Source organism: Eulemur rufifrons, chromosome 15, assembly GCF_041146395.1.
Source record: "Eulemur rufifrons isolate Redbay chromosome 15, OSU_ERuf_1, whole genome shotgun sequence".
NCBI classification, from domain to species: domain Eukaryota; kingdom Metazoa; phylum Chordata; class Mammalia; order Primates; family Lemuridae; genus Eulemur; species Eulemur rufifrons.
Genome location: NC_090997.1, coordinates 6,559,886 through 6,576,940, shown reverse-complemented (window position 1 = coordinate 6,576,940; position 17,055 = coordinate 6,559,886). Strand labels below are relative to the sequence as shown.

The 17,055-nt window shown below is 53.0% G+C and overlaps 1 protein-coding gene across 1 annotated transcript; it reads right to left on the bottom strand.

Annotated features, from left to right (window-relative positions):
* Window positions 1-1,293: 1,293 nt before the first annotated feature.
* Window positions 1,294-11,456, bottom strand: CDKN1A (cyclin dependent kinase inhibitor 1A). Its single transcript, XM_069487992.1, has 3 exons — window positions 11,426-11,456; window positions 4,028-4,462; window positions 1,294-2,755 (listed from the first exon to the last, which is right to left on the bottom strand). The coding sequence occupies exons 1-3, from the start codon at window positions 11,454-11,456 to the stop codon at window positions 2,706-2,708; spliced, it is 516 nt and encodes a 171-aa protein (XP_069344093.1). The 3' UTR covers window positions 1,294-2,705.
* Window positions 11,457-17,055: the final 5,599 nt, after the last annotated feature.

The window sequence follows — 17,055 nt, the reverse complement described above, 5'->3', positions numbered from 1 at the left end:
CACTGCATACCAGGAGAAGGGATCAAAAGTGGTTCGCATTCACACTCCCTACAGAAATCCAGAGACCTATCACATTAAGTTTTCAGTGGTCAAATGAATTGGGACATGCTGAGACATTCCCTCTATGGTACAGGACAACTTATTATTGCTTGTAGCTACTATCACCTTTTAATTTGGATTTTGGAGGCAATATACTAAATACTCCTCCAGCCCATGTATTGGGTGACTTCATAAGCTGCCACATTTGAATGAAGTCCAGAGCGAGAGAGAGCTCTAGGACAGGTGCATGCTGGGGACAAGCACTTGGGTCATACAGCCCAGCATATCCCATGGTAGTGGACACATCTACGGGACAAGTACAGTGTGAAGTCTCTGGAAAGCCCCAGTGGGAAAGTCTCATGTCAGAACCCTGGGATTCTGACGTGAAGTCACGCCCTGTGCAGCAGAGATTTATCAACATTTGAAAAGTAGCTCTTGGCCAAACTGCACAATTGGGAGCAAATAAATTAGTGCTTTAAGTCACTAAGTCCTGGAGTGGCTAATTATGAAGAGATAATTACAACATACATGTAACACTACTTTGTTCTTTTACATGTATAATATTCTACTCTATAAATATGCCATAATTTATATAATGATTGTTCTTTTATGGACATTTTAGCTATTTCTAGTTTGGATCTGTTAATAATAATGCTGCTAGGAATATCCCTATATATGTCCACCAAAAGTGGTGGAAATATGTACTCAATTCTCTTGAGAACATAGCTAGGAATAGAATTACTAGGTCAGGAGGTAGGCAGGAAGGTGGGCATCTTGAGAAGACAGTGCCAGTTTTCCAAAGCACTTGAAACATGTTATACTTCCAGCAGCAAGGTATGAAGAGTTCCAGTTGCTCCATATCTTTGCCAACACCTGGCATTGTCAGTCTTTTTAATTTTTGTCATGCCGGTAGGTGTATAGTGGTATCTTACTGTGGTTTCAACCTTCATTTCCCTGATCAGTAATGGTGTTAAGCCATAATACATTCTTTACAAAAAAAAAAAGAGTGTACAACAAACTGAAATATTGAGAGTGGTGATCTTTGCAGAGGTGTGATTATAGATCGTTTGTGTTTTATTGTTTTTTTTTTTTTTTGCTGCAAGGTCCATTTGCTGAGCTTTCTGCATTTTAAAAATTTAAATGCTTAATTTTTAAAATTATTTTTAAAATTATGAACCCCCCCAAAAGCTCATCTCTTTGTTCTTATAAACAACAAGGTGTAATAACCACAACAGTAATATTATAAGTCACCAAGAAATATTTATTAAGCACCTGCTGTATACTCAGCACTGTGGCAGGGGCCGTGAAGGACACAGAGCAGTACAGGGCATGGTCCCCACCCTTCAGAGGCTTACAGTCTAGTGGAGAGACAGGGGAACCAGGACACGTGGGAACCAAGAGAAACAGTCCAGGCCAGGATGTTACAGGAGCTGGAGGTATTTGGGGTCAGACCCACTAAGTGCTTCGGCACCTCCAGGGGCTCAGTGCTGTGTTCGCCATTCCCAGCCCCATATTTGCCCCCTTAGCATGCCCTGTCCACAGCCTCCACTCCCGCCATTGAAAACCGTCTGACTCCTTGTTCAGCTGCTTCTCAAAGTGCAATGAAAGGGGGAGGGATGGGGCAGGTGCGGAAGGTCACTGGACAACTTCCAGGAGCTGGTGTCTGCCTCCTAGAAAGATCCATTCCCCTCACCACACAGCCCTAACACGGGCAGACCCCCACTCAGGGAGGCCCGTGCCACCACCCAGGACCCCCAACCCCGGAGCTAAAAGAAGAGGCGGTTGTTGCTGCTTGAGCTGCCTGAGGTAGAACTAGGGAGCCCTTCTTCTGTGTGTCCCTTCCCCTTTTAGTCCATTGAGTTGGGGGGACAGGCGCCCCAGAGCTGCCACCCAGGGCTGAGAGGGTACTGGGGGACAAGGACATGGGGAGGGGAGAGCAGCAGAGGGGACTCGAGAGCCCAGCTGGGAGAGAGGGGCAGCTGGGCTCCCGGAAGTATACAGGAAGACCAAACACTGAGGCAGACTGCCCAGCGGGGGGCACAGGGGACTGTGGGGAGGGGCTGGCTTGCTACAGGACCCTACCTTCCCCCCCTTCACAGGACAGAGCAGGGCATCAAGAGCCAGGAAGGTGCCACATCCCCAGCCCCGTGCCGGGCTGTGCCACGTCAAGGGCCCCCTGCCCAGCCTCAGACGAGGTGCGGGGGCTCCAAATTCCTGACAACACCCCCACTCAGCTGGGCCCCCTTCAAAGTGCTATCTTTTTACTTCTCAAATTAGAAGGAATTCAGGTCTGAGAATCCAGGAAAGAGGTGGAATTTCATAACACCCACGAGACAGAGGGAGGAGGGAGCCAGGCCCCTCCAGAGAGTACCACCAGCGGCGAGGGTGGAGGCGGAAGGGCTGGCATGAAGCAGCCCCACCTTCCCCCGGGAGAAAGGAGATGGGAGCTTTAAATAACATTTCATATAATAAAAATACCCAGCACTCCAATGAGCCTATCATCCTACTGCCTAGTTTTGTTTTAAATAGTTCTAATGCCAGAGGCTGGGGGTGGAGAGGGCAGGCGGGGTATGTACACAGGGAGGAGTTTAAATTAAAACACAAATAATAATTAAGACGCACAGTCTAAGGCAGCAAAAGTGGAAGGAGCCTTCGGGATGGGCGCATCAGGGCTTCCTCTTGGAGAAGATCAGCCGGCGTTTGGAGTGGTAGAAATCTGAGGAGAGAGAGCAGAAGTCAGCTGGGCCAGGAGGAAGAGGACACAGCAGGGCCACCCATCCGAGGCCAAGTGCAGCGGGGCCCGGGCACCCCTCCACCCAGAGGGCCAAGCACGGGGACGACTCTGGGAACTTCCACTCCGTCTCCCAGGGGGGTGTTCACGGGGCACCCACGAGCTCCACAGACGTGACTAACAATGGCACCTACACCCGTAGGTCTACACCAAGCCAAGCTGCCCAGTACAGGAGCCACTAGCTCTGTGGTTATTTCAATTGACTACAATCAAAGGAAGTGGAGTCCCTCAGTCACACTAGCCACATGTCCAGTGTTCAACAGCCATATACAGGCAGCAGCCACCTAACGGGACATTTCCGTCACCGTAGAGGGTTCTGTTGCACAGCGCCGATCTAGGGACTCCATGCAACAATCCGTGAAAAGTGTTCTGCACGATGTCTGGCCTTTATAAATGCTGTTGTTGTTGTTAGTTCTGACCCAACTGCAAATTTGCAGTGGGATTCTTGCCTTCACCTCTCAGCCTCAGTTTCCCCACTTAGAAAATGAGGATAACCATAGAATGGTGCTATAAGGATTAAACAAAATGCTGTCTATGAAGGCTTTGGTCTAGGGCCCGGTGTTATAAGGGCTCAAATGTCAGCATCATTCGTTCATCATCAGGCAGCTACTACGTGCCAGGCACTGTTCTAGGCGCTGGGGGTTCAGCCATGAACAAGAGACATGTGGACCCCTTTCTCAGTAATCTCACAGCCTAGCGAGGGACGTGGGCAGTATCAAGACACAGGAGCTGTGGATAGACAGTAAAACAGTGCCAAGGAGAACAAACAGGCGGGAAGAGGGAGGGGGTGTGCCAGAAAGGGGAGTAGAGGTTGGACAGGGGAGCCAGAAAACTATTACCATTAAGTTTTCTCTCCACAGCAAATCCACTGTGGGACCTTAAGACAAATCACCCTCCTTTCCTGAGCCTTGATTCTTTGCTCTAGAAGGGTGGCAAGAATGTCTTATGATATAGGATTGCTGTAAGGACTAAAGGAAATCCACCTTAGAAGCTTAGCACAGGGCCTGGCATGTAATAAGTCCCCAGTAAAAGTGAGCTAGTTAGTCTTGGCTGTGTGACCCAGGAAGGCTGCTTCCCCTCTCGGGGAGCTGTTTCCCGCCACCTAAGCCGGGAGCTGGACCAGCCAGGTCAGCCCTCGGACCATGGATTCTGAGAGTCCCGGTCTCTTCCAAAGTCCTTCCCTGTACCTGTCCTCACCTGTCATGCTCGTCTGCCGCCGTTTTCGGCCCTGAGAGGTGCCAGGCCCACCCGGGGACCCCTCAGGCGGCTCCCCCGAGCGAGGCACGAGGGTGCAGGACAGCGACAGGTCGACGTGGTCTTCCGCGGCTGTCCCCTGCAGCAGAGCAGGCGAGGTGCTGGGCCTCCTGGCCCCTCCCAAGTCATCCCGGGGCAGGTAGAGCTTGGGCAGGCCGAGGCCCCGCACGCGCTCCCAGGCGAAGTCACCCTCCAGCGGTGTCTCAGTGACAAAGTCGAAGTTCCATCGCTCACGGGCTTCCTGTAAGCAGCCGGCCATTAGCGCGTCGCAGTCCCGGCGCAGCTCCTCGCTGTCCACCGGGCCGAAGAGGCGGCGGCAGGCCTTGCTGCTGCAGGCGATCTGACGGCCATCCCCCGGCTGCTCCGACATGGCGCCTGTGGCCGAGACACAAGGAAGGCCCTGGTCACTGGGGAAGGTGGACCCTCCCTTACCTGGCCAGGCTTTGCTGTGTAACCTCAGGTGAGGTCTTCCTGCCAGGGGGTCTCTCTGGTTCCTTCCAGCTGATTTCCAACCACCTCCTTCCCACGGGACCCCTGCTCCCCACCAACAGACATGGGGTGGGACCCGAGCTCAGCCAGCCCACTGCCCCAAGGTCACTGGGGGAGCTGGCAGCTGAAGGGCAAGCTTGTGTCAACAAAGGCGAGTTTGCTGCAATAGCAGGGATCAGGTTCCTGTTTACCACCAGGTATTATCAGCTAAAATCAATCTGTTTTCCCCCCTGAGGTGTCCCTAATGGGTGTGAATGCCCCAGATATGTGTGAATTGCCAGAGTCCAGCAGTTTCCTAATCCCAGCCCGGGCCAAGAGGTCAAGTCCCCAGTGAAGGATCAGACTGAGGGCTCTTCCGGCCTCCGGAATCCCCCCACCCAGGTTCCCAAAGTAAAAGCACCCTGGACTTTGGGGTGAAAACACCTGGGTTATAGTCCTAGCTCCGCCACTTACCACCTAAACTTTAAAAAGTCACTTAATGTCTCCAGGACTCAGTTTCTTCACCTACAGATGGGGCCACGTGCAAGTTTCGAGCACGGCGATAGAAGCGTGTGCAAGCAATTGGTGGTGGTGGTGGTGGGGGGGTCCATGCAGCAAGGCAGATGGGACAGGGCTGTGTTTTGGTGGTTAAGAGTGAGGGCTGTGGGGCCAGCCAGACCACCTGGGTTGGAATCCAGGCTTTGCTGGGTGACGCTAGACAAGTGACTTAACTTCTCTGGGCTCTATGTTCCTAATCTGTAAAATGGAGATAGTAATAGTGACTGTCTCAGAGGACAGATGTGAGGATTGACTCAGTGAATGTAGGTAACATGTTTAGAGCGGCACCTGGTTTATAGAGTACTCAGAAAATGAAAGTGTCATTATTTCTCTCTGCCTTCAGTTGTGGCAGGGCCTCTACCCCATCACTCCCCCCTCCCCCACCCACCTGTCCCCTGCCAACTGCCTCCTTGAGACAGCAGCTGACAGGTGCTGTAGGCTGAGGGCCTTTCCCGAGGATGTCATCAGCCGGGTGGCCTGGGGGTGAGGAGGGGCTGGGCGGGGCGGGGCAGGGGATGATTTCTCCCAGGCTGAGCCACATCCTGCCAGGCACATCAGGTGATCTGAAGTCTAGACACCTCGCAGCCCCCGCCCTCTGTTGCCTGTGTCCAAGGAACCCGTTTTGCAGGCAAAGAAAATTAAAGGTGGCTGGTCTACCTGGCTCCTCTCCTCCCACTTCAGGAGAGGGAAAACTGAGAGTGAGTTGCCCATGAGGGAGCCCTGGCACCTACGTGCCCTGCTCTGGCCTGACTCCAGGGCTGAGTGACTGCATGACCTTGGCACTGACTGGGTTTTCCTAGGGACAAGTCCCGATTTGCAGGCTCTGCAGGTGAAAGCTCTGCTGAGTGGCCTCCTGAGGCAGGAAGACCTGGACCTGTGCCCCACCCCACCTCACCCCACCTCTCATATGAGTGGAGCCCATAACTCCAGGTCTCAGCTGGTTGGGAGAGAGGCAATCGGTGACCTCAGACCAAGTATAAAGGGTAGGAGCTCAAAGAGGTAGGAGACTTGCTCTAAAATCATAATAGCTAAAAAGGCCAAAGTCCACTGCCCCTAAAGGGGCGACACAGTACAATGGACAGAGCCCTCAAATAACCTCTGTCCGCCCTCTGCAGGGCATGGGTTGGGATTTATTTTTTTTTTTTTTTATTTTTTTTTTTTTGAGACAGAGTCTCACTCTGTTGCCCCGGCTAGAGTGAGTGCCGTGGCGTCAGCCTAGCTCACAGCAACCTCAAACTCCTGAGCTCGAGTGATCCTCCTGTCTCAGCCTCCCGAGTAGCTGGGACTACAGGCATGCGCCACCATGCCCGGCTAATTTTTTCTATATATATTTTTAGCTGTCCATATAATTTCTTTCTATTTTTAGTAGAGATGGGGTCTCGCTCTTGCTCAGGCTGGTCTCGAACTCCTGAGCTCAAACGATCCGCCCACCTCGGCCTCCCAGAGTGCTAGGATTACAGGCGTGAGCCACCGCGCCCGGCCGGGTTGGGATTTATGTATATATTTTTATGTGCAGGGGTTGTTCTAAGCAGTTTACAAATATCAAGCCTCCTAAAAGATGGATATGTATTATCTTCCTTTTTACAGAAGAGGTAACCAAGACTCAGAAAAGTTAAGTAACTTGCCCAAGGTCACACAGTTCACAGGTGACACAGCCAGAGTCTGAACCCAGGCCTGTTTGCCCTGGGTTCTGTGATCTGGTGTTGAACCCAACGCCCTCTCTTCTTAACCAGGGGGCCCATCAGAATTGCATGCGGAGATTTCTGAAAATTCAGACTGATGAGCCCTACTCCAAAGATCAACTTAATCCACACTGAAGGAGATTTAAGTGGCGCAGTTCCGCAGATGGGCACTCTTGGAGACACACTGATGTGTTTGAAAGGGACTTTCTGGGTCTCAGCGCCCCACAGGCACAAGGAGGAGGAGCAGACCCAGGGCTTTATCAAGGTGCTGGCCCTGGCTTCCAGGAGCTGAAAAAGGGAGCAGAATTCAGGTAGGGACCTTGTCCCCATCTCCTAACCCTTCCCTTATGGCTCTCACACGCCTCTCCTCCCCACCAAAATCTGCTCTCATGCTCTTTATCATAATTCCCAGTTCAAAACATAAATAAATATAACAGAAATGCAAACCCTCGTCTTGCAAAGAAGTAACTGAGAATAGCTTCCTTTGTTGGCCTTTGTGCCTTAGACTTCAGCCATATTTTATTATAACTTCCAGGCAAATTGGAAGAGCTCAGTCAATACTGTTGAAGCAATGGGGTGCTCTTTTACGGGGTGGTGGGCAAGGGGGTCGACCTGGGTGGAGCCCAGGCGAAGCGGGCGGCCGTTCCCGCCCGCCAGCGGCCGTCCGCGGGAAAGCGGCTTGCGATTCGCGCCGGGGCCAGGAGGGGGCGCGGGTGTCCAGGAAATCGCGCGCGGTGGGCGGCGCGTGGGCAGAGCCCGGACTGCGGGAGGGAGTTGTGATGAGTCAGTTTCCTGCTAAGCGCTCCCCGCCCGCCAAAACTTCGCTTCCACTCGGGCTGCGCGTCAGCCTGGGGTGCGGAGGGGGAGAGCGGGAGGGGCCCGCGGGCGGCGAACACGTCACGCTGAGCCGGCCCGGCTTCCGAAACTCCCGCCGCTGTTGGGAAACCGCGCGCTCTCGCGCCGGCTGACACACGCACACACACTCACGCACTCACACGCGCGCGCGCGCACAGGCGCGCCGAGATCGGGCCCCTCCACCTTATCTCCACGCCCAAAGCACGGGATGAGTCAGATCCCTGGAAAATAAAAATAGACGGGAGCAACGAAAATAAAACCGCTCGAAAGTTCTCCCAGAAACGCGACGTGGAGGGAGGGGAGGAGAGATGAAGCTGCTTGGGCGCCCCAAAATGCCAAACCCAGTCCCCAAGTTCTTCTCCGCACCAGGAGGGCGCAAGTGTCCCCCAGGGGTGCCAGGCAGGGCGGACGCCCTGTGGCCCGCGCACGGCAGCGGCGCCCGAGGGGCGACTCGCCTTCCCGCTCCAGTCAGCCCCGTTGCCTTCGGAGAAAAAACTCTGGGCTAAGTTGGGGCGCCCCGAGCCCGGAGACAGCGAACCGAGGCCCTGAGCAGCGTCGCGCCCCCTAGAATCCCCGCCCCGCAAAGACAGGATCCCTCCCCGCCTCCCACCCGAGGCTCTTGCCGTGGCGCTAGGCTCTTGCCTGGAGCCCTGCGCCCCTACCCAAGGGCAGGCTGGGGTTCTCCTGGCCGCGGGGAGAAAGAGGTGGGTGGGACCCCCGCACGTCCCCGACTGGCAGGCTGGTTAGAGCCAGCCCAGCGCGGGGCCGTGGCTCCTGGTCCTCCAGGGCGCCGCGGAGGTGGAACCCGACAGCGGGTCCTGGACTTTCGGCGCCCCGGCTTCCCTGGGAACACGCTGTGCCAGCCAAATAGGTCACTGTGCTGATGGGGGGACAGAGACTGCGGAGGGGCAGGGAGAGGGACTTCTGGGGTGCCACCGTTCCCCAGCCCGGGCGGGGTTCTGACCTCATACAGTCCGTCCCCCGGGGTCTCCTTGTCACAGTGAGTCACCTCCTCGCTTGTCCTAGGGGACGTGTCCTGGCACCCAATCAAGGGCCAGGGACATAGCCCGCGCTGACCTCAGCGCCCAGCTGGGTGGCGGACACAGCGGCACAGGGGGCCGGAACCTCAGGGACCTGGGCCAAGGCGATACCGATTGGATCCGAGAGCCGCCCGGGACAGATCCCAGACGAACTCGCTCCACTGTGCGTCACCCGCCACTCCTGGGCCCCTCCGGGGACACGGGCTTCATCCCCAAGCCGCGAGCAAGCTGCGCCTGGGACGGGGCGCTCCCGCCCGCAGGGACAAGCTCCCAAGGCGGCTCCATCCACACCGTCCCTCCCGCCAGCTGAGTTTCGAGGGGAGGGGAGCGTGGCAGGGGATCCCTCGTATTTGTGCTCCTGCTCTCCGCCCCGAGTCTCCCACACCTCCTGAGCCCCGTCGCACGCGCAATCGCAGACACCCGTGTGTGCCAAGCGGGCGCACACAGATCCACGCGCGTCATTCACCTGCCGCAGAAGCACCTGTGAACGCAGCACACGCACGCACACGCGGACACGCATCCCCGCGGGCGCCCGCATGCGGACACGCACCGACGCGCGCGCGGACACACGGAGCCGCCGACCGAGGGTCGCTCTCGCCTGCCGCGGCTCCCTCACCTTCTCAAGTGTCCCGGTGTCTCTGTGAATCCGCGCCCAACTCCGGCTCTCCAAGACACTCACTGCGACAGCCGCTCACACCTCAGCTGGCGCCGCTCCGCGCTGTCCTAATATAGCTACTTCCCCCTCCGTCCTCCGCCCCTGGCCCGCCCGCTTCGGAGGCGGGACCCGCCGCTCAGCCCACAGCGCCTCCTGGGACCGCCCTCGCCGGGGCCTCCGAGGCTCAGCGCCCAGCCTGGCCGGCTTCCAGCAGGCCGGCCGTCTGGGAACCTCGCGTGATGCGGGAGGGCGCGTCCCTCCTCCCCCGGCCCCGCGCTTGGGTTTGTGCGCTTCCCCACCACCGAGCCACTTCTAAAAGTTGGGCAGTGAGTCGCCACTCTCTAGAGGGCACGGCATTGTTAGGCCCACCGGCGACCAACTCTGGGCAAGGATTCACCCAAGCAGTTGAAAAGGTCGGGAGTGACACCAATAAATAAAAATCGGTAAATTATAAAAACGATGCACCTCTCTTTGCAATTCCCAGAAAATCCCCACTACACCACCGCGACCACGAATCCCTCACCAGACCGCCCCACCCAGAAGCACCTGGGGCGCCCGGACACCCCAGCACAGCATCTCTGAGGCCAGAACGGAATCCGCTCCCCTTTATTTCACAGATGAGGAAACTGTATTCAAAGTTGTTGCTTGTCAAATGTCTCAGAGAAGGAGGGAATTGGGGACACTTCTCAAAACGACAGCCTGGTCTCCAGGGGAAACAGAGAGATTGACGTTGAACCAGTCTTCCTAATCCTACACTCACCTGTCTCTCACCCAACACAAGAAAGCACTGTGACTGCGGCAGAATGGATGGCAGCAGGGGAGAAGGATCTGGCGAGTGAGATATCGCCTGGATATTCCCCACACAGTCCCCACACACTGCTGGGGAAACTGAGGTTCGAGAGGTCCAGTGGCCTGACACATGGCACAGCGAAGAAATGGCTGTGATTGGAACGCAGGCCTTCTGCCTCCTGCCCCTGCTCTCCGCTTGTTGTCCTCTATTTCAGCGGCCCCAGGATGGTGAAAATGCTCAGCAGCCCTCATTGCCAGGCAGGTTACTGAAGTGACATTGATAAAGGACAATTTGGGAAGTGTCTACTGGTGCCCCCGATAGACACAGAAGTGAGCAAGGTGCTCCCACCTACCCCCACACTCCTGAGCTCCCTTGGACTTCACCTTTGCCTCCTTTCTTCACCTGAAACATTTACAGTTTGGCTTTTAAAAAGTTGCAGAGAATGGAGTGTTAATCTGAACAGGAATTCCTCTAAAACAGAGAATCCAGGCTTGAAGCAGCTACAATTACTGAAATCTCCGGCTGCTCAGTGTCTGGAAATCTCTGCCCGGACATGCCCAGTCTTCCTCCTCTAACGCAGCTGACCTCAGGGAGGACGGGCTTCTCGCTGGTCTACTGTGGGGATGGGAGCCCAGGTCGGGCGGGGAGCACCAGACCCCTTGGCCTGCCTGGCCCAGGTTTGTAGCCATGGCCCCACGACCCCATCCCCGCCCCCAGCTCCTGCCTTCACCTCCTCTCCCACACCCATGCCATGCAAAGGCTGGGTTGTCAAATGCCCAGCAGAGGCCAGGCATATCCTCCTACTGCTTTGAGTCCCCTTGGCTTTCAGGCATTTCAAATAGACTTGACATTGTCTGGCTGTTTACTTTGGGGAAAATTTTTTTTTTTAATGAAGGCTTATAATGAATTATTTAAAGTTTTGTGGTACAGAACTTCACAATGAAATAATTCTTTTTGTTGTTGTTGTTGGGAAGGAAATTTTTTTATACCTTCTAGCTCACGACCACCACAACAGTATTCAACAAATATTTATTAAGCACCTACTAAGTGTCTAGTACAGTTCAGTACTTTTTAAAAAATGTTTGTAACCATGCACTTGAATGTATAGCCACACATCCTCTTCAAGCAAGGACTTCTGCCCCGAAGAGGGCAAGGGAGCAGATGAGACTGTTAAAAGTCACACACAAAATCTGACTCCCCCCAGACCCCCAACACACACTAGCACACATGCACCAAGGGATCTATTGGAAATCACATATTTTGTTCAAGAAACTCAGGCCAGGGTCCACCTGGGGTCTCTTGGGGGTCTCCTGTCTCCTACCATTCCCCTCCTCACCCCAAAGCAGGCAGCCCCAAGGACAGAGCAGCCACCAGCCTCTTCTAAGCCAGGGCTCAACATGTTGGGACATGTTCTTAGGGGCCAGAGGGCCAGTCTAGACCACAGTGTGCTGCCTGAGCATGCTCCCGGGGAGCAGGCAGCTTAGGGAGGGAGGGAGGCTCAGCCTGGGGGACAAGAGGGTCCAGAGCAGCCCCCACCCCAGAACAGCATAGAGGGAATGACAGAAAGCAAAGGTGGAGAGCCCAAGCCTGTAGAAGGAGGATGTGAGGAGGGCTCAGTGGTGGCTGCAGGAGCTACCCAGGAAGAGAGAGGAAGTGCTGGGAACAATGTCACCATTTCTCAGAAAAGGACTGGGGAGTCCCAAATGGGGCCAGTCAGCTTTCAAAGGAATTAACCTCTACACAGGATCCCAAGAAGTGAGACCCCAGGGAAGAAGCGGAACAGAGATATCACAGTACTGAGCAGAAGCCCTGCTTTAAAAAAAAAAAAAAAAAAAAAGGAGAATGAGATTGGGCGCCCCCACTCTGACCTGCTCGGGCTTTATCCAGTCAGCACAAGGATCAGGACTGACCATATATCAAGGGAAAGAAATTTGTGACAGAATTTGTGCTACACAAACACTTCTAGCCTCCCAAGCCTACTGCCTAACCCTGAAATTTCACCATTAGAAATTCATTCCTTTGGCATGAAGTACTAGTCTTTATTAAATAAGATCATATAGGCAAAGTGCTTACCCTGGCACATAGAAATCACTCTGTAAATATCAGTTATTATTATTGCTAATATAAACATCCACAGGAAAAGTACCCCTAGTAATTATTTGCACTTTAGTACGTATGTTAGGTAGGTTTCTCAGAAAACACATTCTGAAGTAGAGATTTGTTTGAAGGAGGTTTACTGGGGAGTGCATTCACAATTAACAGCCTGTCCAGGTATAAAGAAAACAGAATTGGGCAAAGAGAGGAGTTAGGCTCTTCTGGAGGCTGGAGGCCCTAGAGAGGCCTCAGCTGATCCCACAAGGAGCTCTGGAGCTAGGAGGGTCCTGCAGAGCCCCCCGAAGTGAAGCATGGGGGCTAGGCCTGTATACCCTCACCTCCGCCAGTCCTTTGGATGCGGCTGCCCCTGAAGTCAGGGGCACGTGACCTCAGGCAAGAGAGCTTCTGACCTGAGGCCAGCGCTCCTGGCAGCCACTGGGGAGAACAATGCCTGGGTCCTGCAGGGGGCGGAGTGGCTGCAGCACAGTGTGAATGCGCTGACCAGACCATTTAGGGCCTGGGAGGTAATGAAATGCTGTGACCACAGGCCACCTGAGCAGTGAAGGACTCTGTGCCTTCCCACATGTTGCTCCCTCTTCCTCGATTGAGTGTTCCCGACCAACCCACCCCACCTCACTCCATTCTTTACCTGTTGAACTCCTATTGATCCTTCACGACCCAACCTGCACAACCTCTTGGGGTGAGGCCTCCTTAGAGCTCCCGTGGCTTGCAGAGCTCCTGGTGAGTAAGCTCTCCGCCGTGCTTTGCTGGCCAGCTCGGTTTACGGGCCCGCTGAACCCTGTGAACTGCAGCCTGGAACGGGTGAGCCCATATTTTATTCATCTTTGTACCTGCAAGGCCCCGCATTCTCAGCCTGGAGCTTGGTGAATATTTATTGAAGGGCCATTTTTGGCCTAGACTCAGGTTAGGCTTCAGTGCTGCTGCTTCTGAGCCCTGTCTTTTATCTATTCATTTCTCTATTCACTCATTCATTCATTTTTTAAAAAATAATATAATGAACACTCACTGCTCAAACCCAAAACTAGAATATTACAAATCACTGACCCTTCCCTGTGTGTTCCACCCCATCCCGAAGTAAACATTATCTTGAATTTCATGTTTAACTTTCTTTTGTTTTAAATAGCTTTATCACATGTGGCCAAGACAATATGCTCACCGTTACTTCAGGTCTCTCCTACACTTCCCAGCCCGCCTTACAGAGTAGATGGGCGTGCTGTGAGCCACCACGCCTGGCCGACAAAAAAATTTTTAAAAATAGCTGGATGTGGTGACACACACCTATAGTCCCAGCTACTTGAGAGGATAAGATGGGAGGATCATTTGAGCCCAGGAGTTCGAGGTTGCTGAGCTATGATGACACCACTGCACTCTAGCCTGGGTGACAAAGCCAGAGGCTGTCTCTAAAAAAGAAAGAAAGAAAGAAGTAACTCTTTGTTGTGTGAAGGCACTGAAATGTGGAAGTTATGTGATACTGCAGCATAACCTAACCTAAGGTTTATCCATGTAGTTGTGGGGGTTGTGGTTTATGGAAATCTGTGTCACCCAATGAAGTACACCTCTGGGTGTTCACACTCTTTTGTAGTTGTCTCCTCTTGAATATGTCTGGCTTGTGACTCTTTTTGCCAATAGAAAGGGACAGAGTAACCCTGTGCCCATTCTAGGTCTAAGCCTTAAGAAGGTCTAGCAGACCGGGCGCAGTGGCTCACGCCTGTAATCCTAGCACTCTGGGAGGCCGAGGCGGGAGGATCTCTCAAGGTCAGGAGTTCGAGACCAGCCTGAGCAAGAGTGAGACCCCGTCTCTACTAAAAATAGAAAGAAATTATCTGGACAATTAAAAATATATATATAAAAAATTAGCCGGGCACGGTGGCGCATGCCTGTAGTCCCAGCTACTTGGGAGGCTGAGGCAGGAGGATTGCTTGAGCCCAGGAGTCTGAGGTTGCTGTGAGCTAGGCTGACGCCACAGCACTCTAGCCTGAGCAACAGAGTGAGACTCTGTCTCAAAAAAAAAAAAAAAAAAAAAGAAGGTCTAGCAACTTCTGCTTTTGCATGCTTAGGGACCTTGAGCCATCATGGAAGAAGTTCGATTACTCTGAGGCCACCGTGCTGTGAGAAGTCACATGGAGATGTCACATGCAGGATAAGTGAGGCCCACCAGCTAAACGCTCCAGCTGACCCAGACAATAGGCAACTTCAACTTGCCAGCCATGTGAAGACCATCTTGAAAGTCCATCCTCCAACCCCAGTTAAACTTCCCCAGGTGAAGCCACATGGAGCAGAGACAAGCCATCCCAATGAGCCCCTGCCTAAATTACAGAATTTTGAGCAAATGAATGATTGTGGTTGCCACTGTGATTTATTTATTTTTTTTTTTGGAGACAGAATCTCGCTCTTTTTCCCTGGCTAGAGTGCCGTGGTGTCAGCCTAGCTCACAGCAACCTCAAACTCCTGGGCTTAAGCGATCCTCCTGCCTCAGCCTCCCGAGTAGCTGGGATTACAGGCATGCGCCACCATGCCTGGCTAATTTTTTCTATATATATTTTAGTTGTCCATATAATTTCTTTCTATTTTTAGTAGAGACAGGGTCTTGCTCTTGCTCAGGCTGGTCTCGAACCCCTGACTCAAACAATCCACCCGCCTCGGCCTCCCAAGTGCTAGGATTACAGGCGTGAGCCACTGCACCTGGCCGCCACTGTGTTTTAACATGGTTTGTTAGGCAGCAATACATAACTAAAACATGATTCAATCATTTTCAGTGCCCAGTTATCCCTTCTGTCCATGGGCATTTGGGTTATTTCTAATTTTTTGTTACTATACGTAGGGCTACTGTAAGTTTACTCACCCGTGTCTCTGGGGCACATGTGCAAGAGTCTCTGGATGGGAATGAATTGCCCCACAATTACTCTGTCAGGAGAAACATGACCGGAGAATTATCCATATCAAGTGTTTGGCTCTCACTGTCTGTCTCTTTCGGGTTTATTGGAACAAGTCTAATGCGCTGAATGCATGTTGGGCATTATCATTGCTTGCATTTTCTCTCTCTCTTTCTCTCTCTCTCTCTTTTTGTAGAAACAAAGGGGAATCCAAAGGAATGAAGGCCTAATGGTCGAATTTTAGATACTGTGACACCTGACAATAGACATCTGGTGACAAGGGAAACTGCCCACAGACTCTGAGTTCAGTACTGTGAGCTGCCTTTAAAGCCCCCAAGACACCGCTCACTCCAGGATCTTAGCTCACAGCAGCCTTCTGGGTGATCCCAAAAGAGTAGGAATTTGTTTTTTTTTTCTTCCCTAACAAATTATTTTCAAGCCCTCCCCAGGAAAAAGCCTCAGCATGCACCAAAGTGCTGAGGGTCTTGGGTTTGGAACCTCTGATTGCACAGTAGTGTGGAATCTTAGTGACGTCAGGATTTCAGATTTCAGACCATTACCTTACCCCTCACCTTCCACACCCTCCTCCCTCCTCCTTCCAGGACAGGTGTTTTAGACTCATAGACTGACAGAGGAATGGAGGCCCTGGGAAGTGCTGGCCTGGGTTGAGGTGACACAGACAGAGGGTCAGGGCAAACCCAGGGCTGGGGCTGTGGCCCCACCCTCTCTGCTTCCCCTTCCATCCGCTGCTTGTCCTTGTGTTTGCTTCTCTAGAGTGGCTCTGAGTGTCATCTGTGATCTTAATGCCACCAGGGCCACTGTGGAATGCAACAGCTGCAACTCCCAAGCCTCAAATGCTGGCGGCCCCACTGAAGCCAAGTTCAGAGCCAGGGAGATGTTGCTCGCTCTCCCCATCCTCAGTGACTTCTAACGACCCTGAACCCGCTGGGAGGAATAATTGCTGACATCTCCTCCTGGGTACATCCTAGCAGCTCAGGACTGGACTTAGGAAGAAAGTACAGGTGTGTGTTAGGATGATACTAGCTGCTGTAACAAATAAACTCACATGTTTCAGTGACAACCCAGTAGAAGGTTACTTCTCACCCACATTTGAATCCAATAGAGGTGTTCTGGTTAGCAGGTGGCTGGCCGCCACGTGGTGATTCAAGGTTCTTTCCATCCTGTGGCTCCTCCATTCCATAGGACTCGAGGTCTCTGCTGCCAGCTGGAGGGAGAAGAGAGCAAATGAGGAAGGCACGTGCATTTCTTCACACCTGACATCATCTCCCACCTGCATTCCACCGGTAAGAACTTGTCATAGGGCCCTCCTGGGTGCACACGTTGATGCAGTCCCTGGATGGGGGCACAGATTTGTGGTGACCCACTAGCCATCTCCAACACAGCACGGAGCAAGGAAGGTGGGATCCCTCCCTCTCCCCCGTCTTCCTACGAGGGGGTCTTTTCCTGCTGAGTCTCTGGACACGGGCACAAGAGGAGCAGTGCCACCTCTGCACTGCATGCACTTGGGCCTCAATATCCTCATCTCCAAAATGGGTACTTTCATATCTATGATCTTATACGTGCCACGGAGATTGAGAAAAAAAATGTAGTAGACATGATCCTCCTCCGTTCCCAAAGGAGGAAACCAGGACACAAAGAGGCAGTGTGACCAGTATGAAGTCACACAGCAGGACTCTACTTCCTCCTTCTGATACACAGTTTTTCCTTTTTCTCTGTTTCTTTTTTTTTTTTTTTTAAACTAGTCAACATCAAAGTCTGAGAAGTCATTGAACTGAAATGCAGGAAAGTCCCTTACTCAGCAAATCCATCTGAAAATCCCCTGGGGGCCCGGGAGGATTGCTAAGAAGAAAAGTTCTATTATAGCCAGAAATGGACTTGGTAGGCGTGGGGGCTGCTGTGCTGAGACTTCAGGCA